Genomic DNA, 26,632 nt, shown 5'->3' with positions numbered 1-26,632 from the left:
GATAGAATTGTATGATACCACCCATGTTACTTGATTTTGAGAAGGCCCTTCACCATACAGTGCCGTGCGTATGTCCATGTAAGCAAAGACACGATCAGCTAATCATCTTGGTGGAAACAGCCAAAAGTCCTGTGGTCTAGCTATGCAACGAGTTCTAGTACTTATATGATCAGGCAACATTTTCTTCCTCCCAGATAATGGTCCCTCTTCTCCAGTCGGGTCGTCGACTATTTGGTAAGAAACACTCTGATAGATGGACTCGACATGTGGGTCCCTTCGAACAAGGTCCAAGTCTGCTTGATCAGGTAGGTGAATAATGAACCAAGTTTGATCGTGAATATCAGGCTCCTATCTACTCAGACGGCGTCTACGGTTGCTCAAATCTTTACCAATTGCTTGGAAATGATTCTCTATCGTGTAGCCAGAAGTGAGAAACACTTCGTATTCATTAGGCGGAATAAACACACTCATGTGCCAATCGAGGTCCGCAGGATGTACGCGATGCATCTCTGAGGCAGGCAGGAGCACAGGTGAGGTATAGAGTTGAAAAGCCATAGCAAGTATGATCGAGAGTGTTTTTACCACATGCATTACTCTTGACTTGATAAATACTCATTGCACTTTACAAGTGGAAATTCAAGGTTCCTGAGTGATGAGTGGTTCGGTTGTCAAAGCGTCCGTGCCAAGAATTGCCCGTGCCAAGGCCCGCACGCAAGAAATTCGCAAAATCGTCCATCGCACCTTCTCTTTTCGAGTTCGCGACTTCCGTCAACTAACGAAACAGCAATCCAACACCGACAAAGTACGTCAAATTTCTGCATCAAACGATCGATTGCAGCTCTCTGGAAAGAAGTCACATTCGCTGACAATTACAAAAGATGGGCGCCCTCAAATATGTCGAAGAGCTCCAGAAGAAGAAGCAGTCTGATGTCCTGCGCTTCCTTCTCCGTGTTCGCTGCTGGGAGGTACGCGCTACATGAGATTGATGCTACTCGTTGAACTTTGCTGAGAGTACATCAATATAGCTCCGCCAGTTGAACGTCATCCACCGTGCCTCGCGCCCTTCGCGCCCCGACAAGGCCCGCCGTCTCGGATACAAGGCCAAGCAGGGATACGTTATCTACCGTGTCCGCGTCCGCCGCGGTGGTCGCAAGCGCCCCGTTCCCAAGGGTGCCACCTACGGTACGACGGAAGAATTTGCAGCGAAGGAAAAAAGATTTGGTCCTAATACATTTCACAGGCAAGCCCACCAACCAGGGTGTTAACCAGCTCAAGTTCCAGCGCTCCCTCCGCTCCGTCGCCGAGGAGCGTGTCGGTCGCCGCTGCGCTAACTTGCGCGTCCTGAACTCCTACTGGATCAACCAGGACTCGACCTACAAGTACTTCGAGATCATCCTTGTCGACCCCCAGCACAAGGCCATCCGCAAGGATGCCCGCATCAACTGGATCGTCAACCCCGTCCACAAGCACCGCGAACTCCGTGGCCTTACCTCCACCGGCAAGCACAACCGTGGTATCAACAAGGGTCACCGTTACAACAACACCTCTGCCGGTCGCAGAAAGACCTGGAAGAGACAGAACACCCTCTCTCTCTGGCGCTACCGATAAGCGTCTCGCCCCTCAAGGCGCTGACGTGGTGGTTAAAAGGGTTCTGGGCAAGGGTCTTTGTTTCGTGTCGTCAAGATTATGGAACGAGGGCATCCACAAAATTTCTGGGATTAGCGGGCATTATCATGAACTAGCCAAATTGTTGTCATTCAAAATCACAACGCTACCCGCTCACTTCCTTGTGTTCTCTATGCATTGTGAATCGTGATTCGTTTCGATAGCCGATATAACAAAAAGCCACAAGCTTACGACGCTTGAAACTTAACCCATAAGCAGGGGCAATGGCGAGACAGCAAGTAAGAGCGTCTTTTTGACATGTCACAGGAGCGACCGAGGTGCAAGGATTGACTGAGCAGAGTAGCACCTGCTCTCGATAGGGTCTTTTGTAGATTAAGTTCGGCTTGTAGGGCAACCCCGGAATTAGGTTGTCGTGTCGGGGGAGAGGGACTCATGTCAGGGAGACAATTCATGATGAACACGAGCTCAACCGCCTTGGTAACTTCGTATTTACAAGTCTCAATAATCTTTCCCGACCTTGACCCAGGACATGATTGCCGTTGATTTCCTCGGTACGCCCAGCGTCCGTTCCAGTTGTTGTCCGCCTGCACCAACCATCGTTCATCGTCACGTCGAGCCAGGAGCCACCTGAAGCATCAGGGGCAAGCATGTCTTTGTGGCCACCGCGATTCACATCCTTAGCCTCGGGCTCATCGGGAAACACAAACAGACCGCCGCCGCCTTCAAGTACATCTCCTCCACGCCTGACTCGAGATCAACTGCCTCCGCTGTCCCCTCGACCCGGCCAATCTTCGAGTCCCAGACAGCAGCCACATACACGCGCCGTCAGCCACCCGCTACCCAGGATATTTGGAAGGAAAAAGAGCGCTCCTGTCTTACGAGATGTCCCTCTGGACGAGTACCTGGTTCCTGTGCTGGATGCTGGACCACCTGGACCTTCAAAACTAGACAAGCCCATCGGAGGTCGCAAGAAAGATGAAGAGTTGACCACACGTCAATGCATGTGTTGCGACAACACAGTGCGCTTCCCTCGTGATCTCAACGTCTTTCGTTGCACAAACTGCTTGACCATCAACGACATTGAACCCTACGTCAAAGAGGCCCGCGATCCCAAGCCCTCGACATACCCCGCCAACCAGCATGGTCCACGACGTAAGTGTACTGCGTCTTCGTCCTTGATCCTGTATCATGACCTAACATAATAAAGCAATACTCCCACTGTCGGTCGAACGCAGTCGAGCCATCATTGATCGCTGTCTCATCACCTATCTTGAAGCACGATGCCGGAGGGCAGACGGCCCAACCTCTCCAAAGACCTCAGCACTTCCGGATCCTTTTGTTCATCATGATCCTTCGATAAATGCACCTCTGCTACCATCCCCTCGCTTTACCCAGTCGCCTCCTGACACGCCTGGTTCGGCGTCGGCAACCATGAAGAACCAAGCCGATTTTCAATATTTCCCATACAAGGCTTCACCCTCGCCGAACAAGGTTCCTTCTCGATCAAAGACTACCGAATCGGCATATACTGCTCCTCATGCGCCTCCTGTACCACCAATGCCATCTCTACCGCCAAACAGAAGACCTCCTCCGCCTCCTGGTTCTCACTCTTCACCCTTTCCTGTGCGCCCTACACCTCCTGCATCCAGCGATCGAAACGCCCAGCGTTATGACCGTGTAAAGGTCATTTTCAAACCTCTCGAGGATTATATGCTTTCCAGTTTTGGTGACTACAACTGTCTGAATACTTCTTTCAGTACTGTAAGACATACAGCTACAGTACGTAGGCAGAGCGAAAGTGCCATTAAGACTCCCCCTAGTGAGCCAATCGAAGGCATTGCTCAAAGTCCAATAGACTCTTTCTCTCAGCTGGATGCAAAAACGCTGCTTCTTGGAGACTTTGCAGAAAATGGCGACTGGTGGACAGGTCGTGTCACTCGCAATCGTTCGGACAAATCTGACAAGCGTGGGCAAAATGGCGCGGAAGGCAGACGCTTGACTACCTCGAGATCTCCTCACATTGACTGGGACCAGCTTTCTCTTTGGTACGATGTTGTCCACGCTGCTGGGCTTAGATGGCGCGACAGAGTAGCAAACGTCAAGGACGTCGGTCAGGAGAAGGTGAACGAACACATTCGCGGTCCTGTCAATGCTAAGGAAATTGACGAAGACATTGCGGAAGCTCGGCTACATGCAGAACGAGCGTTGCTAAAAATCACTGAGAATGTCTTGAAGCGCCCGACACGGCCTTTGATTGAGCCAGATCACATACGATTTCTGCTCGTGGTCCTGACCAATCCTTCGTTGTATCCCCCAATGCGAACTCTAGCCAACCGGCCACCAATGCCTCGTACTCCTTCTTCTGGGCTCAAGAGCTCAAGTCTGGCTCCACCATCTACTTCAAGATTTGTATCTCCACAGAAACCACCAGGTACACCTGTTGGAAATGAGCCGGGACAACATGCCGGCATACTCAAGCGTATTTTTGGACTGATCGCTAATTCTTCCGAGAACTGCCATCGCTGTCTGACCAACTGGTTCAGTAGACTGCCCGAACAACAATTTGTCAGAATGGTTGACTTGGTTGCGAGGTTCGTCACCTACCGGCTTTCGCGTCGTAAGAGCCGACCTCGCAGTGTCATACCTCAAGATGGTGGGCTCATTCCTGATTTATCTGGATCGGCAAGAAACACATTTGCTCAACTCCAGTCAGCGACCGGACTAAGTGGCAGTGGCAGTGGAGCTGGAAGAAACAAATTGCCTCAGATGGAAACAATAAGTGTGGTCGACTACAGTGAAGACTGGCAGTTGAAGGCAGCCGCCAAAATCATGGCAATGTTGTTTGCTGCAAATAACACATGGCAGACGAAGAGAGCTGGCCTCGCTCCTGCTCAAACAAGCATGACATCTCTGTCTAAACCGCGCACAAAGATGCATGGACAATTGCTGCCCACCTCGGACTTTTACAATACATTGCTTGACTACCACGATCTTGTTGCGGACTTTAAGGCTTGGGAGTCGAAGAAAGCGAAGTTCACCTTTTGTCAATATCCGCTGTTCCTCTCCATGGGAGCCAAAATTCGTCTCATGGAGTATGATGCCCGTCGACAAATGGAGATTATGGCTCGTGAGGCCTACTTCAATTCGGTCACCACGCGCAGGTCTATTGATGGCTACTTCCACTTACGTGTAAGACGTGAGTGTATGGTAGACGATAGCTTGAAACAGATCAGCGGTGCTGTAGGATCGGGTCCAGAAGAACTGAAGAAGGGCCTCAAGGTTCACTTCACAGACGAAGAAGGCGTTGACGCAGGAGGCTTGAGAAAAGAGTGGTTCTTGACAGTTGTCAGAGATATCTTCGACCCCAATCATGGTACGTTCGTACGACGCGAGCTGACGCTGATCATTCACATACTGACTGCTGATTACAGGAATGTTCCTCTACGATGATGACTCTGGCTTCTGTTATTTCAACCCATCATCTTTCGAGACCAGCGACCAGTATTACCTCGTGGGCGCGCTCCTTGGTCTCGCAATCTACAACTCCACTATTCTCGATGTGGCTCTCCCACCATTTGCCTTCCGAAAGCTGCTAGCTTCGGCTCCTCCTTCGACTCAGAATCCTACCTTCCCCTCGAGTGGCAGAAATCAGCTCACCTATACTCTTGAAGATTTGGCAGAGTGGAGACCTGTGCTGGCCAAAGGCTTGCGCGATCTTCTCGAGTTCGATGGCGACGTCGAAGCTACCTACTGCAGAGACTTTGTCGCAAGTGTCGAGCGTTACGGTGCAGTGACAGATACTCCACTAAAAACCGGTGGCGAAGGGATCCCAGTCACCAACGAGAACCGTCGCGAGTACGTCGACGCATACGTGCGCTATTTACTCGACACTTCTGTGGCCAGACAATTTGAGCCTTTCAAGCGCGGCTTCTTCACCGTCTGCGCAGGCAATGCTCTCTCGCTGTTCCGTGCTGAGGAGATTGAACTCATGGTCCGTGGCTCCGACGAAGCTCTGGATGTTGACTCACTAAAGGCGGTCGCTGTGTATGAGAATTGGCGCGAAGCATCGCCACCACACAAGCCTTTGCCGAACCCAGCCGATCAGGTACCTGTCATCTCATGGTTCTGGGACTGTTTCCGAAGTGCTACACCTGAGTCACAACGAAAACTGCTTGGCTTCGTCACTGGATCTGATCGTATACCTGCTGTTGGTGCCACAAATCTTGTTCTTCGTATCGTCTGTGGTGGCGACGGGACAGCTGGACAAGGTCAAGATGGTGCCACGGATAAAGAAAGATTTCCTATTGCACGGACATGCTTCAACATGTTGGTTCTTTGGGGCTACGAGAGCAAGGAGAAACTCGAAGAGAAGCTTTGGCGTGCCGTATCTGAGAGTGAAGGGTTTGGATTGAAGTAATTGGAGCTCGGTGTGTGTGTCCAGGTAGCGTATATCCTTCTGTCCTGTTGTATTCATCTACGTCTTCTTCCTCCATCACGCTCTCTCCACTTCCACTTTTAGTGCGCTTGGCATATGCACCTGAGTCGCTCTTGCTATCTCATGTCTGCAACCCCTCATGTCTATCTCATACTTCTGCCAGGTCCACTTGTATCTCTTACCATCACGCTCTACCCCTGTTCATCGTCTTTCGTTCAGGTGTCCGATACAAGCCACTACCGGCTTTTTATATGCTTGGATGAATCCTTCAAAAGGAATCATTTCCGAAAACTCGGCGGCTTTCCGCCCCATTGAAAGCTGCCCACGTCGATCCCCCACAACTCTATACCCTCGGTATGGGGTAGTACAAAGGTACATGATCGACTACAGTCTTTGCCTATATCTTGCATAAGAGATCCGCATTGCTGAAAGAATTGCTTCTCCCTCGACTCTCTTCCTCCTCTGCTCACAATTGTTGGGTTTTCAAACACTACCATCATGGATGATACTCTGAAGAAACACTCGATCGAGCATTTTGAACTCGCGCCTGCCTCTGACACATCGCCTCCTCTCATTGACCCAATAGCCGAAAAGAGGTTACTTCGGAAAGTGGACTTGAGGATTTTACCTCCATTGACTGTGTTGTTTCTTCTGGCCTTTTTGGACCGCACGAATATTGGTAATGCAAAGATTCAGGGTATGACTGATGAGTTGAAGATGGGCGGGCATGATTATAACATTGCTTTGTTTGTGTTCTTTATTCCTGTAAGTGCTTTGGAGGGCTGATTCTGCGGTTCTAATGGAAAGATGGATGGCTGATGATGTGAAAATAGTATATACTTTTTGAGTTGCCGAGTAATATTATACTTAAAAAGATTTCGCCGTCGTTGTGGTTGAGCTGTATTATGGTACTCTGGGGTATGTTTCAATCCTTGCGTTGGGTTGTTGTTTGTAGGAATGGTCACTAAAGATTGTGTTTCAGGTATTGCGACTATCGGACAGGGCCTGGTGACCACTTTTGAAGGTCTTGTGGCTATGAGAGTTTTGGTTGGTATCTTTGAAGCTGGACTATTTCCGTAAGTCACAACTTCCGGCTCATATCAACTTATATCTGCTTCCGGTAGACACTTGCTGATTACTCTACAGTGGCTGTGTATATCTGATCAGCATGTACTACCAACGCTACGAACTACAGTGGCGACTCTCCCTGTTCTTCTCTGCCAGTATCCTTGCTGGTGGCTTCGGTGGTGTAAGTCTCCAACCATGGGCCTCCGTAACAGAAGCATCGACGAGAACTAACATATCCAAAAGCTTCTCGCCTTCGCCCTGGCAAAGATGGACGGTATTGGTGGCTACTCTGGATGGCGATGGATCTTCATCATCGAAGGCATCTTGACCGTTGTTGTCGGTGTCATTGCCAGATTCTGGGTGTGCGATTGGCCTGAAACAGCAAAGTTCTTGACAGAGGAAGAACGCGTCCTCTTGACCTCACGTTTGCAAGTCGACTCTGGAGAAGCAGTGATGAATCGACTGGATAAAGCAGCGAGTAAGCCTCGACCCTCTACCCAACCCTCTTCCCTATCAAGGAGTGTCACGTAAGCTGACTAATTGTCATAGCCCGCCGCATCTTTACCGACTGGAAGATCTACACCGGCGTAGTCATGTACATGGGTATCGTAAACACGGGCTACGCAGGTTCCTTCTTTGTGCCCACGATCATCCGCGAAATGGGCTATACATCCTCAGCCGCCCAAGTGCGCTCAATCCCCATCTTTGTCGTTGCAGCCATAACCTCCATCGCGGCCGCCTGGTTGACAGACCGTCTTCGCCACCGTTTTGCGTTCTGCATCTTTGGCCTCGTGGTTGCTAGTATCGGGTACGCTATGTTGCTCGCACAAGAAGGCTTGAGCGTGGGAGTCAAGTACTTTGCCCTCTTCCTCGTTGTACCCGGAGGCTACATTACTCAACCCATAGTATTGGCCTGGGTGCAAAACTGCATGTCTGGCCACTACAAGCGGTCCGTCTCCGCGGCCATGACCGTAGGTTTTGGAAATTTAGGCGGAATCGTCGCCAGTAACGTCTTCTTTTCAGATGAAGCTCCTTTTTATAAAACTGGATATGGTGTCTCTCTGGGCTTCCTTTGGATCTGTGGACTGGGCTGTGTGGGATTGTTTATAGGTGTTTTATTGGAGAATAGGAAGAGAGATAGAGGAGAGAGGGATTGGAGGTTGAGTGGTGAGGATGTTGATAATCTTGGGGATGATCATCCGAGTTTTAGATTCACGACATAGGTTTAGATGGGGCATGATGAGAGGCACTTGCGCAAGCAGGGAAATCGGATGGTTCTAGGAATTGACTAATCTTCGTCGCTCCTGCTGGCTGTCGATTGACTGCTTGGATTAGTGGCTGGTTTGTTGCCTTCATTCGTCCTTGTCGTGGGCTTCATTTCTGTCCAGGCTGTGTTGCCTTCCGGAAGCTGGATGCTATTAACCCCAGCACAGTGTTGCCATCATGTCATCTTCATCCCCAGCCACATCTCTTCCACAAAAGACTTTCACCTACCTAAGTCGCCAAGTCGACATTATTGTTACTTCGTAGGCTCTAGCTTTTTTGCCCATCCGAGGATTTATCATCATGTCCATGCGCTCACACTCTGCCACTGATCAGCCTGTTGCTCAACCCATGTTCCAGAATAGCAAGAGTCAAAACACAAATTCATTTACCATGACTGTAACCCACGATTTAATGATCTGAGACTAATTCAGGTCTTAGGTTATATCTAGCTGAGTGCGTTACCGTGCTCATTGATGTATAATCTTTGATTGTGGACGTGTTGTCGTCGATAAACATGTTTCCGTTCCTGTCAAGGGCATGACCCTGGCACGGGCTGAACGAGCAGGGTTGCTTGAGCTCTTGGCCGTATCGTCATGGTCATTCACAAACAAACCACATATTCTGCGCACACGTGTACAGAAATGTCAAACCCAACAAGACTACAGGTGTACTCTTCATCATATCCAAGGACAGACACATCACTTCAAGCGCAAAAACAGTGGTCAAGACATGCGTAGGGTAGAGAAGTGGAAAATAATTGCTCGCTTATTCGAAAACAAAACAAAGGATTCCCTAGGTATCATTCTGTGTATTCCCCGGGCGCTATCCTCTTTGGACAAACTAAAACTACATTATCGACCGATTTTGTGTGTTCGCAGCTTTTTGGGTGTTGTCGTAGTAATGTGAAGAGGTTATCATCATTATTCTTTCGTTGAATCCATCATTGGCGGCCGTGTCAGATGCGATTGATTGCTGTGCATTTACAGAAGAGGAGCCTCAGATCTGATCTGCTCGGGTGCCGCGTTCTCGTGGTAGACAGCCTCGTCACGGAGGATGGGCTGAGTGTGAGCGGCAGCGCTGGGCTCGGTGGTGGGGACGCTGGGGGCGTTGAACTCGGTCAAGGGCTCGGTGGAGCTGTCAATGCTCTGAGAGGCGGTGCTTGAAGAGGTCTTGTCGGCGGCAGACTGAGCAGTAGCGGAAGTCTTGTTGGCGGCGTCCTGAGCGATGGCGGAGGTCTTGTTAGCAGCATCCTGGGCGGTGGCGGCGGCCTTGTTGGTGAGGTCGTTGGCGGTCTTCTGGATGTCCTCCTTTCTGATCTCTCTCTCGGGCTCGTCCTTGGCGGGGTTCAGGTTGGCAGGGTTGGGGGCATCAGCCTGACCGGCACGCTGCTTGGCCTGACCGATGAGCTCAGAGGCGCGGTTGGAGAGATCAGTGGCGGTGCTCTTTGCAATGTCAGTGGCGTGCTGGGTCTGCTCGGCAGCAATGGTGCGGATCTGCTGAGTCTGCTCGTTGACCATGGTGCTAGCATTCTCGATCTGAGCGTCAATGACCTCGCGGTTGTTGATGTAGATGAGAGGGACGGTGTAGATCAGAGTGGTGAAGAGAAGAGCAAGACCCCAGGTGGGCATGATCTTGACGAGGAAGTAGGAGATGAAGGTGATGAAGAAGGCAGCAACGGTGACGAAGACGTTCTCGCCGAACATAATGCGCTGGAACTCAATGACGAAGAAGTTGATGAGCTGCTCAACATCATCCAGAGAGGCCTCGAGGGTCTCACGGGGGATGGTGTAGTACTTGCGGGGACGCATCTGCGAGGCGAAGCCACGGTTCATGACAAGCTTGCCCACGACTTCAGCGGCAGCAGTAACTGGGAATTTGGTCAGATTCAATTGGCCCGAGCAAGATATGTAAGAGCTACTCACTGCCGAGGACGATGTAGAGCGCCTTGAAAAGGTACTTGAGGATGGGCACGTAGCGAGTGAAGAAGATAAAGGTAAGGATCGAGGCGAAGGAGATGGTGGTGACACGGGGGTTCTCCCAGCTGAGGAGGTTGTAGAAGAACGAGTGGTAGTGAGTCAGGGGCTGGCCGGTGGCTGCAGGCTGCTCAGGTACTCTCTTGGAGTCCATCAGGTTGGAGAACTCCTGCGAGGTCTTCTCGCCCTCGATTCTGGCCTTCTCGGCAGCGGGGCCGTTGGCAATGTTTTGGTAAGCAGCGCTGGCATCTGGAGATAAGATGAGTGGAAGTTCTAGTTGGTTAAGTCTTGTAGAGGAACTGTAGAGAGAGAAGTCAGCATGATTGAATAAACATCAAAAGTTGCTGCCTCAGTTTCGGTGGGGCTTGTGCAATGGAAGAGGCACGCAGCAAACGCCCAGCGAGAAAAATGATAGCTGGCCTGTTTTGCTAAACAACAGGCCTTGCTACGATAGAGGGATGCTTGTAGAGCTCTGCGCGGAAAAGATTGACCACGTACCTTACTGTTAACGACAGCGTCCTTTGCGTTTTGCAGCTGGGGGTTGAGGTTGGGGTAGTTGGTGTTCGACATGGCGGCGGCTTGTCTGTGAAGAGCGTTCAGTAAGAAGCTCTGAAAGCAAGAGATGCAGAGCGCAGACGACACGTACCGATCAATTGAATAGGAGATGAGTGCAGGTGAAGATGGCAGACAAGGATGTGTTGAGGAAGAAGCACGCGACAGAAAAGACATGCACATCCGCCAGCTTCCCAAGCTGCCCTGATTCGCAAAATGAAACGTCATCATCCGTGCGCTTTTCACATGCAAAATCACAAACAAGCTCGTCATTGATTGGCAAAGGGACTTGCTCTTTCCTGCCGCTTCCAGCCACAAAGTGCACTTTTGCCTTGATCAACTTCACTCGATCCTGTTTAAAGCACACGTTTGGAGAGAAGGCACTGGCTTGCTTGCCAGAATCGTCTTCAATTCCCCGTCCTGCCCTGACGCTGTGTCGTTTCATCCATCTTTCGTGGATCCACCCCGATCGCAAACAAATAAAGATCGTCCACTAAAACCAAAACCGCCAGTCCCGCTACCCGAAACTCCAAGCGGCTGAAAGAGCCTCATGCTTAAGAAAAATAAGAGAGACAAAGAAATACGAAATCTTGTGTTTTCCCACACTGACTGTCCATTGCCGTTCAAGCATCCTGTCCAAATCTCCATCCACCTTCCTTGACAACTCGTGCACGCATTTCGCGGTCCTTGACCTTTTCCTCCTTCGTAACTGCATCTCCCGTGTCGACCCAGCGAGCTGACGATCCACGGTCGCGGAACTTCTTCAGGCGTTCAGGGTTCTTGCTGTTGCGGAACACCTCCTCCATCTGTAGCGGTGCAATGGGACCAAAGATGCTCTCGGGGTCCACAAGCTGTTGCTGCGTAAGAAGATCACGGAGTGCTGGCGAAGCGACCCACGATGGTGCGCGGAATCCTCCAGTCTGGTCATCGTCCGAATCCTCATCTTCACTGTCTGTAGCAATCTCGGGCAAGTTAATATTGTCTCCATTGGCATACAGGGGGGAAGACTTGGCAGACTTCGGCACTGATTTCTTAGAAACGATTTGAGCTGCTGGTCGTCCTGGAGTCTTGAAGGCCGATGGAGGTGGTCCCTTGCTCGATGATGCTCCTGGGGGATTAGAGTTCTCTGCAAAGGGGATACGAGCTGTCGACAACTTCATCATATCGTTAGGATGCATGCCTGCTTTGGCGTGCTGTGCGTGATGCTGTGCTGTGACTGTAGCCTTGAACATGTTTTGAGAGTGATGAGCAGCTGGTGGAGGGGCGTGTGTGTATCCGTGGGGGAACTTGTTGAGCGTGGACTCCTTGCGCATATTCGATGGTCGCTTGGGAGGGGCTGTCAAAGCATTGTCCGATGGTCGGTCGACTTCATCATCGTCATCCTCCAGAGTCTTGCGTCTCTTGTCTCCTTGTTGTTGATATGATGCCGGCGCTCTGCCAATAGCAGGACGTTGCGATGGGTCCTCGACATCTTGCTGGAGAGGACGTTTGGCTGGCTTCGCGGTATTGGCTTGAGGCGCGGGTCGATCCTGCTTGGAAAGCTGCCTCAATGTGCCGGCAATGTCTCCACGCGGAAGAGTGGACTGTGATTGTTGCTTATCTAGCTTCTCTTGCTCAATAGCAGCAGCCTATTTGTGTTAGCACGGGTAACCAATCTTCGAGGATGTTCAAACTTACCAAATCGGCACTCTTCTTCTGTTGCAAAGCCAGCTGCCTCTGCTGCTCGACCTTTCGTTGCTCCGCCTGCTTTTGTGCTGCAAGCCTAGCCTCTTGAAGTCGCTGCTGCTCGGCCGCCTTGCGTTCCTGTTCTGCCTTGCGATCCTCTTCAGCCTTGAGAGCTCGCTTGCGCTCGATCTCACGCTTCTGCTCTGCCTTCTTCTGAGCCACCTTCTCGTCTTGTTCCTTCTTTCTGGCGGCAGCTTCTAGGGCCTTTACGCTGCGAACCGAGCCAGCGCCAGCACCGACCGACTTTGACAATGCAGGTGGCTGTGCGCTTCCTGAGCGCGTAGCTTGTTGACGAGTGGCGGCCGGAGCAACGCTTGCGTCTTGAGAAGAGTTCCCAGGCTGAGCGCCTCCAAGTCTCTGCGACCCTGATGCGACCTTGATGCTTACAGGAGCAGGCTTTGGCTGAATGCTTCCCAATCTTGATGGCTTGGCTAGCCTGCCTGGTGCCCTCAATTTTCCAGATGGAATGCCAGTCTTGGAAGGCACCGGAGGACCTGCCTCATCGCCATCGCTACCCTCGTCCGCGGTCGATCTCCATGATTGCTGTGATGCAGCCCCAGGACGGCTAGCTGCTGCGAGTCTCTCCTTCTCGAGTCGTGCAGCCTCGGCAGCCTTATCTTTCTCGGCCTTTTCGTGAGCTCTCTGTCGCTCTTGCTGTCTGACCTTTTCTAAGCCGTCCGTAGCGGTCTGCTCATCCTTGGAGTCCTTGTCATTTTTACGGGCGTGCTCTGTCGAACTACGCGTCCGCCTGCTTCCACCAGTTGCAGCAAGAGCAGTAGCTGGCCTCTTCTGACCGAGGTCCGGATAGAGACCTCCGGGCATCTTGGACATATCCGGATCGGGTCGCTCGAAAGTTGCTGCAGAGAGCGGTCGATGCGGAGAAGAGAGAGAGTTCATCTTTGCTTGAGCACTGGCTGCAGCGCTACTACCGAACATACCCTTGGCGGATTTGAAGACAGAATAGAGCTTAGCTTTGGAGGCACTGATGGGTGCTTCAGCGAACTTCTGCTTGGTAGGAGAAGCAATTGAATTAGCCACAGGAGTAGTAGTACCGCTGCTTGGTGGAAAGTTGGGGTTCGAGACAGAAGTGTTCTTTAGGTGGTGGGCGTGTTGAGGAGCGGTCGCAACCTTTGCGGGAGAAGCGAGGGTGGCTGTCGAGTTCGACTTGTGGTGTCCCATGAAGTACTTTGAGGGTGATTCACGCAATGCAGGCTTGGGGATGCCGGTAAAGGCTGGTTGTGCATCTTCGACTGAGACGGAATCAGATACCGGTTCGTTCAGCCTCTGCGTGTCAACGCCACTAGCAGCACGAGAGCTGGGACCGATGGGAGCGATCCAGTCATCGTCATCATCGACAAGGGGCTGTGTGTCGCCTGGAAGATTTTCTTGAGATTGGCCAGCAGTCAATCTATGTTCGTGGGCAGGAAGAGAAGGGTAAGCAGGCATGTGAATGGACTTTGAAGTGCGAGGCTCCTTTTGCTGTCCGAGTAACGTTATACGTTCGTGCAGTCTCTGAGTCGACGTCTTGTTGTGCTCATCCGCATCTTCTGCCGATTGGATGTTGTTCTGCTGCGTGATGCCGAAGCTCTTACCCAAGGCACTTGTGCGAGCACCTCCGAACGCATCCATATGGCTGCCTCTTGGGCCAATGCTTCGCTTAGCAGTCAAAGGCTCACGGGCAGGCAGGGCGGCGAAAGTCAAGCTGCTCTTACGCGTCAATGGCTTGTCGGGCGTTGATTTGTCGGATGGTGATTTGGCATTGTCATCTTCCTCGTCCTCGTCCTCTTCAAGCTCTTCCTCATTGACCATGTCGTTCTCAATCTGTGCCTCTTCAGCCTGCCAGTTTTCGTCGACGAATGGCGCGTTCGAGTCTTGTGTGACAGGGCGGCTGCTCGAGTCCGGGTCAAACACAGTAGCTTGGTCATTGTCCTCTGCTGGGTCCTCTTGCATGTTCTCGGCATCCTCGTTGGCCAAAACAAAAGACGCTGTGTCGTTAATAACAGGGTCGTTTGTGACGTGCTCTTGCAGCGGTTCAAGGTCTGGAGCTTGAGCGTGGCTGTTCTTGAGCATGGACGGCTGGGAGTCGACATCCATCTCATCCTCGGTCATACCGTGGTACCCGGAATCCGTGTTCTGCTTGCCTACTCGAAGAGGGCTTCTTCTAGAAGTCCCTGAGCGAGGGCGCTCCTGCTCGCCATCCTGTGCAATCTGGAACTGTGCAACCTTGGAGTAGAAGTCGTTTTTGGGCGCCGGACTGAAGGTCGATTGAGGGTTGGGCGCAAACAGATCCGTTAAAGGCTATGCTCATTGTCAGCTTGGTCTCGCTCAGAGCGATCGACGAGGAAGGCTCACAGCGCGGGCAGCAGTCTTGCGCGCAGTACGAGGAGTCTTGCCTCGTAGCTTTCCAGGAGTCTTGAAGATATCGGCAAAGTTTCTGCGCCAATGTAAGCGCGCGTTTTCTCAAGGTAGCGTAGCCAGAGCGTACACAGGGTTGCTGCTGAAAATCTCGGCCATGTGCTCGTTAAGCCATTCCATCTCATTCTGGGCAGCGTAGCCGAATTCCTCGACCTCCATATCCACAAACTCGGCAGGCTGGTCGCGCTCAGTCTGGATCCATTGCGACGAGCCAACAGGGGCTGTCTTGAAACGAGGCGCCATTGCTGTTTGACGCGTTGTTGTTGTGCTTGGACGGAAGCTAGCCAGGAAAGAATGCGTCGAATATGTCTGAGCTGGACGTGGAGTCGATCAGACTATATCATATCGTTAGTCGTAATTGGTTGGCGGCGGGTCGAAGGTGCAGGTATTTTGGTGTGCGCACAGATGAGACCTTGAAGCTGGAGAGTTCAATGTTATGACCATAAACAGACATCTCGACCAGAAATGCACGGGCCAATCACGCTTCGCCGGCATCGATCGCCCTTTCCATCCCCCAATGTGCTAAATCCCGTTACCTCCATGTGTTTCCAATAGCTGAAGAACAGCAATGCCGAGCTGTAGCAAGGCACAGTGGTATTACACGTCAATACAGCTGTCGGACGGAGCTCTAGAAAGACGTATTCCAGATACATCGCTACGAATTTACAAAGCATTATGTCTTGAGACAGCTACAAGTATGACAGTAATCCGCACGCGGGGAGGCAGCATCATCGACCGGAAGCCCCTCGTTCGGCTTCCTCGTCTTCTAGCCGAAAACCCAAGTAGTATATCAACGTGTGTATACTCAAAAGCTAAGTCCTCTACATTGCTCTACAACCTCAAAAATGTCCAGGAGATTGCTCTCTTCGTTTCGCACTCTCTCCAGACCTTGTTCATATCGTGCTTGCCAATCGACACCACAGTCGAGATGCTTCTCACTATCAAGACCGATTCGATTGATGGAAACGTCTGGCTTCTCGGATGAGCAGATGGATGTCCGTGATGCCATTACGAAGATCTGCTCCAACTTCAACGATGATTACTGGCTCGAACACGACCAACAGGAAAAATATCCACATGAACTGCATGCTGCACTAGCGAAGGACGGCTGGATCGGAATCGCCTTACCAGAAAGTCTTGGAGGAGCAGGTCTTGGAATATCAGAAGCCACAATGATGTTGCAGACCATCTCTGAATCCGGTGCTGGTATGGCAGGTGCACAATCGATACATGCGAATGTCTATGCTACTCAACCCGTCGCCAAGTATGCCACTGAGGAACAACTTCAACGAATGCTGCCTAAGTTGATTAGCGGAGAGTGGCGAGCCTGTTTCGGTGTGACAGAACCAAACACTGGCTTAGAAACACTCAAACTCAAAACCACTGCCCTCAAGGATGGCGACCACTACAACGTGACGGGCCAGAAGATTTGGATTTCTTCTGCTCAGGTAGCGACCAAAATGATTCTTTTGGCTCGAACCACACCGATAGAACAGGTCTCCAAACCATCTGAGGGGCTTTCCCTCTTCTTCATCGACTTTGACAGAACGCAGCCTGGCCTCGAGCTAAAGAAGATTCGCAAGATGGGCGGTCGAGCAGTCGATGCCAACGAGGTATTTTTCGACAACTACCGCATCCCAGCAGACTCTCTGATCGGAAAAGAAGGCCAAGGATTCAAGATTGTGCTGCACGGCATGAACGCAGAACGCTGCTTGCTAGCCGGCGAAGCACTAGGTCTAGGCTACGCAGCTCTTCGCAAAGCATCTCAATACGCAAAGGAGCGCGTCGTCTTCTCCCGTCCGATCGGCGCTAACCAAGGTATTCAACATCCACTTGCTCAAGCTTACATGCATCTCGAAGCCGCAAAGCTGTCTACCTACCATGCGGCACGTCTCTATGATGCGTCTGTACATGATCCTAATATCACTCAACATGCTATTGGCGTTGCTTGCAATACAGCCAAGTATCTAGCTGCCGAAGCGGCCTTTACAGCATGCGAAAGAGCAGTTTTGACATTGGGTGGCATGGGATATGCAGCCGAGTATCATGTAGAAAGATATCTGAGGGAGTGCTTTGTGCCTAGAATCGCTCCAGTCAGTAGGGAGATGATTATGAATTACGTTGCCGAGAAAGCTCTGGGGCTGCCGAGAAGTTATTAGTATAGGTTGGAAAGAATTGAAACGAGATCTGTATAGCTCTGAGTCATCGGGTTTTATATTCACTCAATACACTTGAGAGCAGTGTATGATATGACCTATGCAAAGTGATCAGGTCCTACGAACTGGACGGCGTCGATGTACAATCAGTGGTAGGTTTGCCTTGATCGTCATGCGTGTGCAGGATCATGAAGGTCAGTCCATCTGGCCTCAGCTCAGCGGATCTCAACACAAAGATGATGCATGCTTATGTCACAGACAAGTGCGAAGAGCAGACGCGCTGCTTGAATGTGCGCGTGGTTACTCGACCGTAGGCGACACAATCTAACAACCTTGACCCGTAGCCTACGACACGTCCTCACCACAATCTTGGACTGACCATCCGGCGAGCCGCGATCATCTTCCTGTCAATATGCACCTCATGTCTATCAACGCTGTCGTCCGACTGTGACCTGCAAGTCAACACGCAATCCAGGTTGAGGTTCAAGTAACCTCAAAGGTCCGTGGTCGCGTTACACGGCACCCGTCACGCGCGGGAAGCTCGACCGACATGGTACGGCTGGGACGAATGGCCGGCGCGCAAGTTGCTATGGTCTGATTGCAAGGAAAATGAGGAAAATGACAGGTTTACGTTCAAACTCGAGGGGACTCGATTAGATGCAGGCTTTTGTGGTGCCTCTCGTCTCCTCAAGGTGATACATAAAAGAGGGTTGGGCGGCTTCATCGTGAAAACTTGCTGCTGAACCGTCCGAAGCTTCTTGAATGGCTGATGACTCTCGAACCGGAAAAGAGACCGCAATCTTGAGTAGTGCTGATATTGAACCTCAGCGTAAACCATGTCGGACATTGGTTGAGGGTAGTCTAGGAATTGGTCTTGCGGGCAGAAGCGCATAGTCGCCCTCTTCCTCACAAGAGACTACTCATTCGAATGTCTTCTTGTTGACAGCGGCTGTTTCAAGTTAGCACACTGCGCAATGCAGCGTTTGTGCCACGGTTATACAGTCCGGATCCGTCGCATGAACTACACGCGGAAAGGGGCTTCCTTTTGACAGGTTTGTCGTACCGCTTCAAGGAGTTTTGAAACGTTCTACACGACCACATCAGTCAACTCTCAAAAACCCCCGGTTCGACCGGCATTCAACAAGATCGACCCGGCATCTAACTAGGACGAAACACAAGCGAAAATGTGCTTGGTCGCACAGCAGTCTTCCTATCTCAAGGCTCCTTTCTCTCACTCTCTCTCCCTCTCTGTATCCAGGCTTGGCTTCGACAGACTTACATGGAATGATGTGCGTGTGTGTCATTCATCCCTGCTGCTCATCCGCGTTAGGGTGTATTGCGCAGCTCAAGATCGTTGGTTGATTGCTGCACGACATGTCAAGGTGCAGGAACAGGTCTGTCCATACATCATGATCTGCGTCGGAAAGCAATCGCCTTGAGCTTCACAAGATTCGGAGGCTCCACCCAAGCTTGGTCGGCTCCCACAGTCATCTTTGGATCTTCGATCCCCCAGCCTACAAGATTGCTATTGGTGTTCTCCGACTCCAAAATGATCACGCTCTTGCCACTAAAATGGGGTCAATCTGTTGCGGTGGGCGAGGGAAGGAGCGAGCCTGTTGATGGCGGGTGTGGCGTGTGTCTGTGAGCGCTCTACCGGCAGTCCGCATATGCGAGTTTCAAGGGCGTCATGGCAGCTTGCAGTCAAACCTGAACTCTTGCCGTAAGGACGACATAGATCCGTATAGGTAACAATCTGTGCATGCAAAGTATATCAGAAGCAGATGTTCCGTTGGAATAATGTATCCCGAACATAGTGGCTTCCTTCCAAGAACTTTGAGAAGATAGCACAAGGATCAGTTTTGACTGCAACATATCTGCCAACTCTCAAACAAGTGGTCTCCCGACACACAGTTTTGGAGAAAGAGCTTGGCAACCAAGCACGCAAACTCGACAGCGCTTTGATCCTCCGTTGACCTCTCCAGACAACACCCTTTCAGGCAAAAATTGGTGTACAAACAGAGCTCTCTCAAAGCAGGAAAAAGAAAGCAACGTTGCCCAGCCATACGAAGTTGCTGAGACATACAGCCCACTCGAACGCAATCAACCGAAGCCCGGCATACGAGGTGCAGACCTATATGAATGAAACCATCTGCTCATAGTAACATGCCAGCAAGTGAAGACCAGCAAAAGATCAGTGCGGAGGTCGACCACCGGCACTCTACAAAGAGCAGCAGTAGGGGGTTAGCAGATGGAAGATTGGAGAAAGAGGCATCGGCAATGGTGACAGACATCAATTGTTTCCAGTGGTTCCCGGAGCCTGTCTTTGATATGTACTGCAAGCTTCCCTTAGACTTGGTAAGCCGTCGAGCACTCGCATACACTCACCGCCCATCGCCTCCTTTTCTGGATACCCAATTGAGCTACTTGAACTCAGTCCAACACCCTTATACCCTGAGTCCTACATTGAACAACTCCACATACCTCGACTCTACTACGACGTCCGAGAGTAGACCCAAAATGATCAGAATATCGTCTCTACTCAACGCTCCGCCATCACCAGGCATTCTGCCTCCTTTCTCGTCATTGAGTCCACCTCTCACCCCAGCTCCGACTAGTCAGGCATCTTCCATCACATCCAGCCCTCCACCACAAGTCGCTCGCTCCGGTGGAGCCCCGTCGAGTCTTCGACAGAAGATAGCCAAAGACGCTCCCGTGTTCAATCGCAACCCTGCTCGAGGCGAGGTCAACTATGCCCCGTTCGAGGTGAGCGACATGTGCGCCTTGCTCAGCAAGCGAGAGCGACAGGAGCTTGCTGAACAACACCGTCGCTTCAACATCTTCCCCAGTGGTAGCGATCGAGGTCTGATCCGAGACTTTGTCCGTCACATCCCGTATAATAGCGAGAAGAAAGCTTTCTCCGACAAGACTGGTCGCGAAGCATTCGAATGTAAGTCATGTCCAATCTGTAAACACCTCTACCACAACTGACTCGGCACAGTGTTTCAGTACACCTTCAGCCTGCCAAACGAGCCCAACAAGAGCTACACTGTCATGTGGGATTATCAGATCGGCCTCGTGCGCATCACGCCGTTCTTCAAAGCATGCAACTATCCCAAGACGCAGCCCAACAAAGTTCTCGGTCTCAACAGCGGTCTGCGAGAACTATCTTTCAGTATCACTGGTGGTGCCATCGCAGCTCAGGGCTACTGGATGCCATATGGATGTGCTCGCGCTGTTTGTGCCACTTTCTGCTGGCACATGCGCTGGGCTCTTACCCCTATCTTTGGTCCCAGCTTCATCAGAGACTGTCTGCCTCCAAACCATCCTGGATTCGCCAGATTCATCATTGATCCGGATGTTGTGCGTGTATGTGCCCGTGAGGCCGAAGGTTGGCGCGTTGCCGGTACCAATAACTACAGTCCTATGGCTAATCACACCGCGTCTGCCACTGCGCTCCCCATTCCTCGTTCGACGCCCATGCCGCTGCCAGAGCCTAAGCGTCTTCGTGCTCGACCTACACGCCCTCGTATCGACACTGCCCAGCTCGGCAGTCCTTTCCGCAGCGACAACGAGAGCGCTGCTATCCTAAGTGATACGGCTACGACACGTCGCACCATCCCCGACTCACCCTCGGTGTCTCCGAAGACCTGCATCTCTCCCACGGTTCACTGGGCAGCTGTCAATGATCGCGATGGTACACCTACCCCTTGTGTCACTCACGTCAACACGTCCAAACTGCCTGTCGACATGCAAAACCTTCTGGTCACACCCATCTCCGCTTCTGGACAAACTCTCTCTATCCAGGCAGTTGGAACTCGTAAGCGTCGCCGCTCTTCCAACTCACTTGCCAACTTATCATCGCCAATCGCCTCGGTAACCGCTTCCCCTGCCACGGACTCTGGTTCCGATGGCGAGGACCCCGAGTACGTGGCTTCCGCGAGCGAAAAAGGGGACGAAGACAGCGATGTCGAGGGATCAAGCAGCCAGACCAGAACAAGCAAGAAGAGAAAGATCAATGTCCCCGGCATCGGTCGCTTCAGAGCCAGAGAGGTCGATGCCGCCAAGATGCTTCTTGCTCTCCACCAGGACGACGCTTGTGTTGGCACTGTTTGAGTGGCACATCGCACATTGCCGTCCTTCCAGATCAACTCGGTATCTTTGCTTCTCTGCTTGCTCACCACATTTGATTGATGCAAAAACCACCACACAAAAAACGTTAACGACCTCATCTTACGAAAATTTCCCTTTCTTTTCTCTCTTATGTCTTCAAAGCATCATTTTATGATATATGACCCCCCCCCCCCCCCAAACACGGTATGACTTATCACGAATTTTTAACTTGCACCTCAAAAGCCATGGCAAATAGATGGAAAAAACAGAACTTTATGTATTGATATCTCCACCCAAATTCTTCGTAAAATGAATGGAGAAAAGTCTTTGATTTCATGTTTGCGTGCCCTTTGTTCTTTTTGTGACACTGCTGTTCTTTCTTATGATTTGGCGCAAGAGCACAGCTGCCAAATAGATATGAGCCGACTGGGATGATAGTGCACTTTTATGCACTCTGGATGCAATATATCTTGAAGCTTGAAGCTCGTCATTGGATCATTTCTCGTCTTTAGGATTATACCTTTCATTCCTTCCCAAATGAACCGCGAAACCCGATCCATATGCCGTAATCGTTCAGTGCACCCATCTAACCACTCCCAAAGAACGCCAAACCCAGAAACTACATCAACCTATCTTAGGCCCCTTGACACCGGAATGCGCCTTTGAATATTCGACAAGAAGTCCCAAGACACCATTACTCGGGCGTCGCTCGGTAGCCGTTTCATCTTCTTCCATGTCTGCTCTGTCACCGAATGCTTTCCAAGAGTCTGAGAGATTGTTGTCTTGCTCGATGAGTCTGCTGGTGGTAAGGGCGTCCAGATGTGCCATTTGATCTTCTTCGTCTTCGTTGGGACTTATGTATGCGTTCGTGCTTGGACGTTTGCCAGCGCCGCGTAGCTGTGCTAGTCGCTGGCCTCCTGATCGTCTCGTGGTCGCTGGAGCAGATTTTTGTCGTGGGACATCTAGCAATAGAGACTGATGTGGTGATGGTTGGTGTGATGGTGGTTCTCTTGTAAGTCTGCGTTTTTCGGCAGTAGTATGCCTCACAGGAACCTCCAAGGGAGGGTAGGCGGGTGGGAGCTGGATACCATGAGGGCGGTTGCGATGGACTGCCTGCTGTCTGTCGTACTTGCTGAGTCGCTCCATGAAGTAGTATTGCGACATTGCCATCTTGTCATCCTTGGTACCAAAGTATTCTTCGCGAAGGCCATCAACATCTTTACCCACATCGTCCTCGACATTTTTACTCTTCCTGAAATCGAAAACGGCGAAATTGCACAAATGACCAAGTCCCTCAACTTCTACCGTCGAGTTGCGGAAGAAGTCGATGATCATCTCGCTTCGCTTTCCGGAATTTCTCCAGAGGATAAAGGGAGCAATCAGAAGACTGAGAATCTCTTCAAGGAAGATCATGATCTTCATCTGATACAGGGCAGAGAATTCGGTACGGACTTCGTCGCTGTGTAGCTGTTTCTTCCATCGAGCTGGACAGTAGTGAATAGCTTCAATCACGTTCATGAGATGGAAGATTGGCTCATGGACTTTGCTCTCGTCAGGAATGGCGCTACGTGCTCCGGTAGCTACTGCGAGAAGTATGGAGACGTAGAAGAAAGCAGTTCGGCCGGGCGTGATCTCGAAGCCAAGGAAGAGTTCGGAATCCCATAGGGTGGCGATTGTCAGGAGACCTGCCAATGTGCCGCTGACTAGACTGACAAATTGCAAGAATTGATGAGTCTTGTCTCTAGGGAATTGGTCGAGGTATGCAGCCGCCATCGGATGTGCCTGTTTGATACGATGCCTGAAATCGTGATCAAGTTCGTTGAATTCGCGGAACTTCCATTCTGCTAGAGGAGTAAAGGTACGAGCACCAATAGCGGATGGGCTGGCGCGAAATTCCTGGATCGCGTCAGCACATGCAAACTAGACTAAGAGGATGTAGAAAGTTGGCCGACTTACAGCGTAGTACCGAGAGAAGTAGTAGATGCAATGCAAGGTGATGGTGAAAGGAGCCAAGAAGATACTCAGAATGGCAACGAAGCGAAGGCGCTGACGAAGAACTTGGATCAAACGATGTCTGTCTCTTCTTTGTAGGCACAGTGGATTCACTTGACCCTGCTCGTCAAAGATGAAGCCGGAGAAACAGAAGTTGATACAGTCCTCTAAACTTTTGGAGTAGTACTGCCGATTACCAAGTATGGGGACCGAAAGAGTAAGGTCGATTATCTCTTTGTTAAAGAGGGCAATACTGTAATTGTCGCGACGCATGAGACGATTTGCAATGTCATGAGCGTCCATTCTTTGCTTCAGCTGTTTACCCGCGGCTTTCAAGTACTTTGGTGTCGTGGCAGCAGTCTCCGGGTTGAGATCACGAAGTTTCATGAGACTCTGGACCACTCTTTCCCAAGACACGGCTTGGATGTCAGTGTCAGGTATGCCAAGCAGATGCTGGTAGAACATTTCCATCCTTCTCAGACTGGGAATCTCGGCAATGTACTTGCACAATGTCGCGATCCACCAGAAACAGAAGATCCACAAAAAGAGGCTCTTGGTCCAAGAGGACTTCTTCATGCATTGGGGTATCAGAACTTCCGAAGTGCCCTTGCTTGTGGGGATCTTTGAGTAATCGACGCATGTCGAGAGAAACATGAAGAGACTGAAGAGAAAGGCAGTAGTGGCCAAGTGAATGAAACGAGATAGTAATATGGACCAGACACCATGGCCAGTGAAGTATTGGTAGACTTGAAGAAGGAAGGCGTCCAAGTTCTGCACGTTTGTCCATAGCCACATGGCCTGCTCTCGTAGGACAGCGTCTTGATTTGGTGCGTGAGCAGCGGTGGGACGTGGGCGATCATCGGGGTGTAGTTGTTGCCTCTCCTGGGCTCTTCTCCACTGTGTTTCGGTACGCTGGCTCGGCGGTGGAGCAAAGGTGCTTTGATCGGGCTTGTCCTCGATGAGGAGGGAAGCTGGAATGTCTTCATCTCCGTGAGGCCGAGACGGTGTGGCTTCATCGGCGTCGAAATCGAAGTCGGCTTCGGCATCTACTTGGGCGAGGAGTGCATTAAGCTCATGCTCATCGGACGAGTCTCTGAGGCCTCGCTCGGCTCTATCAGGCGTCGGGCCGTGGTCGTGGTCGTGTTCGTAGCTCTGTTGATAAGTGCTGCCATCCTCAGCTGTAGGTAAGAAGCGAGACAAGATGCGTGAGGCCATCATCCTGGTCGTCGTCCGCACCAGCGTCGGTGCATAGAGTAATGCTTCTGCTCGGTCTAGAAACCCCAGATCATCTGAGTAGTTGCCCTGTGAGAGCGTGACTTGGTTGACGGCTGCCATCGAGTGTTTCGTCATTCGCCAAGGATCGTCCCGAGCCTCAACTCTGTAACGCTAGCCTTCAACCTTAATTGTCCCGGCATGTGATACAACTATCGTGTCCAACTCACTACCAAACGGCATCATTGACCTCACAAACTCCGACCATGGATCCGCTGTTACAGAAACTCGTTGATGAGTGGCTACGTCTCGATCAAGATGCCACAACTCGGTCAGAAATCGAGAAACTCCTTGCTCAGCGCGATATAGCCGAACTTCAATCACGACTCTCCAAGCGTATTGCGTTCGGTACTGCTGGATTGCGTGGGAGAATGGAAGCAGGCTTCTCGCGCATGAATTCTCTCACCGTCATCCAAGCTTCTCAAGGATTGGCAGAGTATCTTCTCAAGACCACTCCTGATGCCAAAACTCGAGGCGTTGTTGTCGGAAGAGATGCCCGCCATAATTCTGACAAGTTCGCCAAACTGGTCGCCGCTGCTTTTGTAGCCAAGGGTATACAAGTCAAATGGCTAGGCCAAGTACATACTCCGCTTGTACCTTACACAGTCGGCCATCTGAACGCAGCCGCTGGGGTTATGATCACAGCTTCACACAACCCGGCAGCCGACAATGGCTACAAGGTATATTGGGGCAATGGCTGCCAGATTATACCGCCACACGACGCTGGAATTGCTTCCTCCATCAGTAACAACCTGGAACCAGTGTCTTGGAATATGAATATCCTCGAACATGAGGACCCTCTTGTGACCGATGCACTTCAAGAAGTCGAAGCAGCCTATATGGCTGCAGTAACCAGCATTGCATCAATCTCAAACCCAGATGCTGCCCTTCCTTTTGTCTATACACCTATGCACGGAGTAGGTCTTCCGTTTTTAACCTCGGTGATGACTCAGCTTCGATTGGGAGACAAGATGCATGTGGTCCAGGAGCAAGCCCACCCAGATCCAGACTTCCCGACTGTGCGCTTCCCTAATCCCGAAGAAAAAGGAGCTTTGGATCTCGCTAAACAAGTTGCGGATCACAACGACGTAAAGTTGATCTTAGCGAACGATCCTGACGCTGATAGATTCGCAGCCGCGGAAAAGGTTGACGGTGCGTGGAGGCAATTGACTGGCAACCAGATGGGTATCTTACTAGCCTCTCACGTATTGGATACATATCAACAGAGACCAGGCGGTAAGGGGCTAGCGATGCTATCGTCAACCGTCTCCTCAAAAATGTTGGCGGCCATAGCAGCTGGTAGCAGTGGTTTGCACTGGGAGGAGACCTTGACTGGCTTCAAGTGGCTAGGGAACAGATCCCGTGATCTGCAACAGCAAGGCTACGACGCGCTTTTTGCCTATGAGGAAGCAATCGGATACATGTTCAGTGACGTGGTCTTCGACAAAGATGGTGTTGCCGCGGCTGCTGTATTCCTGGCAGCATGCGATCGATGGAACAAGGAAGGCCTGTCACCGTGGACAAAGTACAATGAGCTATGCAAGAAGTATGGAAACTTCGAAGATGCCAACACCTATGTCATCTCACCATCTTCGGAAGTCACCAATGCAGTCTTTGAGCAGATCCGTCAAGTCAAGCCTGCTAAAGTCGGAGGCCGCACTATCCTTCGCTGGCGCGACTTGACGATTGGCTTCGACTCTGCAACACCTGACAACAAGCCGACACTGCCAATCGACCCAAGCTCGCAGATGATCAGTTGCGAGCTTGAGGGTAACGTAAACTTCACGGTCCGCGGATCAGGAACAGGTACGTGTGAATGTGCTTCGGCCGTCAACGAACCACATGCTAACATTTTCAAGAACCCAAGATCAAGTTCTACATCGAGGGCAGCGCTCCTACGTCGGAGGAGGCCAAGACTGCAGCTCACGAAGTACTCGACGATCTGATGAACGAGTGGTTCAAGCCAGAAGTGAACGGCTTGAAGAGAGAGTAATTACATTTCGGATAGAGGTTACAATACAACGCTAGACAAATTCGACCAC

General features: G+C 51.2%; 11 protein-coding genes across 11 annotated transcripts; 7 read left to right on the top strand and 4 right to left on the bottom strand.

Annotated features, from left to right (window-relative positions):
- Window positions 1–17: 17 nt before the first annotated feature.
- On the bottom strand, window positions 18–606 carry AUEXF2481DRAFT_35768 (uncharacterized protein). Its single transcript, XM_013492744.1, has one exon. The coding sequence runs from the start codon at window positions 589–591 to the stop codon at window positions 349–351; it is 243 nt and encodes an 80-aa protein (XP_013348198.1). The 5' UTR covers window positions 592–606; the 3' UTR covers window positions 18–348.
- Window positions 607–652: 46 nt separating this feature from the next.
- On the top strand, window positions 653–1,608 carry AUEXF2481DRAFT_25720 (uncharacterized protein; the record flags this gene model as incomplete). Its single annotated transcript, XM_013492599.1, has 4 exons — window positions 653–802; window positions 879–965; window positions 1,026–1,182; window positions 1,241–1,608. 4 exons carry the CDS (start codon window positions 653–655, stop codon window positions 1,606–1,608), a joined length of 762 nt encoding a protein of 253 aa, XP_013348053.1.
- Window positions 1,609–2,176: 568 nt separating this feature from the next.
- On the top strand, window positions 2,177–6,269 carry AUEXF2481DRAFT_199658 (uncharacterized protein). Its single transcript, XM_013493020.1, has 3 exons — window positions 2,177–2,778; window positions 2,834–4,999; window positions 5,058–6,269. The coding sequence occupies exons 1-3, from the start codon at window positions 2,274–2,276 to the stop codon at window positions 6,041–6,043; spliced, it is 3,657 nt and encodes a 1,218-aa protein (XP_013348474.1). The 5' UTR covers window positions 2,177–2,273; the 3' UTR covers window positions 6,044–6,269.
- Window positions 6,270–6,559: 290 nt separating this feature from the next.
- On the top strand, window positions 6,560–8,352 carry AUEXF2481DRAFT_45783 (uncharacterized protein; the record flags this gene model as incomplete). The annotated part of the gene is made up of 6 exons (XM_013492786.1): window positions 6,560–6,826; window positions 6,895–6,979; window positions 7,044–7,137; window positions 7,208–7,310; window positions 7,373–7,607; window positions 7,679–8,352. The coding sequence occupies 6 exons, from the start codon at window positions 6,560–6,562 to the stop codon at window positions 8,350–8,352; spliced, it is 1,458 nt and encodes a 485-aa protein (XP_013348240.1).
- A 468-nt stretch (window positions 8,353–8,820) lies between these two features.
- AUEXF2481DRAFT_199382 (uncharacterized protein) lies at window positions 8,821–9,338 on the top strand. Its single transcript, XM_013493019.1, has one exon. The coding sequence runs from the start codon at window positions 8,933–8,935 to the stop codon at window positions 9,299–9,301; it is 369 nt and encodes a 122-aa protein (XP_013348473.1). The 5' UTR covers window positions 8,821–8,932; the 3' UTR covers window positions 9,302–9,338.
- A 37-nt stretch (window positions 9,339–9,375) lies between these two features.
- On the bottom strand, window positions 9,376–10,938 carry AUEXF2481DRAFT_1318 (uncharacterized protein; the record flags this gene model as incomplete). Its single annotated transcript, XM_013492481.1, has 3 exons — window positions 9,376–10,262; window positions 10,318–10,617; window positions 10,872–10,938. The coding sequence occupies 3 exons, from the start codon at window positions 10,936–10,938 to the stop codon at window positions 9,376–9,378; spliced, it is 1,254 nt and encodes a 417-aa protein (XP_013347935.1).
- A 605-nt stretch (window positions 10,939–11,543) lies between these two features.
- On the bottom strand, window positions 11,544–15,303 carry AUEXF2481DRAFT_25716 (uncharacterized protein; the record flags this gene model as incomplete). The annotated part of the gene is made up of 4 exons (XM_013492598.1): window positions 11,544–12,548; window positions 12,598–14,943; window positions 14,998–15,079; window positions 15,131–15,303. The coding sequence occupies 4 exons, from the start codon at window positions 15,301–15,303 to the stop codon at window positions 11,544–11,546; spliced, it is 3,606 nt and encodes a 1,201-aa protein (XP_013348052.1).
- Window positions 15,304–15,837: 534 nt separating this feature from the next.
- Window positions 15,838–17,407, top strand: AUEXF2481DRAFT_35765 (uncharacterized protein). The gene has a single exon (XM_013492743.1). It carries the CDS (start codon window positions 15,906–15,908, stop codon window positions 17,217–17,219), a length of 1,314 nt encoding a protein of 437 aa, XP_013348197.1. The 5' UTR covers window positions 15,838–15,905; the 3' UTR covers window positions 17,220–17,407.
- A 1,972-nt stretch (window positions 17,408–19,379) lies between these two features.
- On the top strand, window positions 19,380–21,329 carry AUEXF2481DRAFT_1315 (uncharacterized protein; the record flags this gene model as incomplete). Its single annotated transcript, XM_013492480.1, has 2 exons — window positions 19,380–20,163; window positions 20,215–21,329. 2 exons carry the CDS (start codon window positions 19,380–19,382, stop codon window positions 21,327–21,329), a joined length of 1,899 nt encoding a protein of 632 aa, XP_013347934.1.
- A 256-nt stretch (window positions 21,330–21,585) lies between these two features.
- AUEXF2481DRAFT_104742 (uncharacterized protein) lies at window positions 21,586–24,625 on the bottom strand. The gene is made up of 2 exons (XM_013493018.1): window positions 23,283–24,625; window positions 21,586–23,222 (listed from the first exon to the last, which is right to left on the bottom strand). Exons 1-2 carry the CDS (start codon window positions 24,534–24,536, stop codon window positions 21,951–21,953), a joined length of 2,526 nt encoding a protein of 841 aa, XP_013348472.1. The 5' UTR covers window positions 24,537–24,625; the 3' UTR covers window positions 21,586–21,950.
- A 171-nt stretch (window positions 24,626–24,796) lies between these two features.
- AUEXF2481DRAFT_1313 (uncharacterized protein) lies at window positions 24,797–26,583 on the top strand (the record flags this gene model as incomplete). Its single annotated transcript, XM_013492479.1, has 2 exons — window positions 24,797–26,396; window positions 26,450–26,583. 2 exons carry the CDS (start codon window positions 24,797–24,799, stop codon window positions 26,581–26,583), a joined length of 1,734 nt encoding a protein of 577 aa, XP_013347933.1.
- Between the last annotated feature and the right edge of the window lie 49 nt (window positions 26,584–26,632).

The sequence above is a fragment of the Aureobasidium subglaciale genome (assembly GCF_000721755.1).
Source record: "Aureobasidium subglaciale EXF-2481 unplaced genomic scaffold scaffold_1, whole genome shotgun sequence".
NCBI lineage: Eukaryota > Fungi > Ascomycota > Dothideomycetes > Dothideales > Saccotheciaceae > Aureobasidium > Aureobasidium subglaciale.
Note: the sequence above shows the minus strand (reverse complement) of the source record. Positions and strands in the feature narration are given on the sequence as shown.

What these genes read in the sequence shown, in the direction of transcription:
- AUEXF2481DRAFT_35768 (XM_013492744.1), bottom strand. Translation starts at nt 591, where the DNA reads ATGCATGTGGTAAAAACACTCTCGATCATACTTGCTATGGCTTTTCAA.
- AUEXF2481DRAFT_199658 (XM_013493020.1), top strand. Translation starts at nt 2,274, where the DNA reads ATGTCTTTGTGGCCACCGCGATTCACATCCTTAGCCTCGGGCTCATCG. An exon ending in CAACCAGCATGGTCCACGAC is followed by an intron (nt 2,779 to 2,833) that starts GTAAGTGTACTG and finishes AACATAATAAAG; the next exon opens with CAATACTCCCACTGTCGGTC. An exon ending in TATCTTCGACCCCAATCATG is followed by an intron (nt 5,000 to 5,057) that starts GTACGTTCGTAC and finishes TGCTGATTACAG; the next exon opens with GAATGTTCCTCTACGATGAT.
- AUEXF2481DRAFT_199382 (XM_013493019.1), top strand. Translation starts at nt 8,933, where the DNA reads ATGACCCTGGCACGGGCTGAACGAGCAGGGTTGCTTGAGCTCTTGGCC.
- AUEXF2481DRAFT_35765 (XM_013492743.1), top strand. Translation starts at nt 15,906, where the DNA reads ATGTCCAGGAGATTGCTCTCTTCGTTTCGCACTCTCTCCAGACCTTGT.
- AUEXF2481DRAFT_104742 (XM_013493018.1), bottom strand. Translation starts at nt 24,536, where the DNA reads ATGATGGCCTCACGCATCTTGTCTCGCTTCTTACCTACAGCTGAGGAT. An exon ending in ACTTCTCTCGGTACTACGCT is followed by an intron (nt 23,223 to 23,282) that starts GTAAGTCGGCCA and finishes GACGCGATCCAG; the next exon opens with GAATTTCGCGCCAGCCCATC.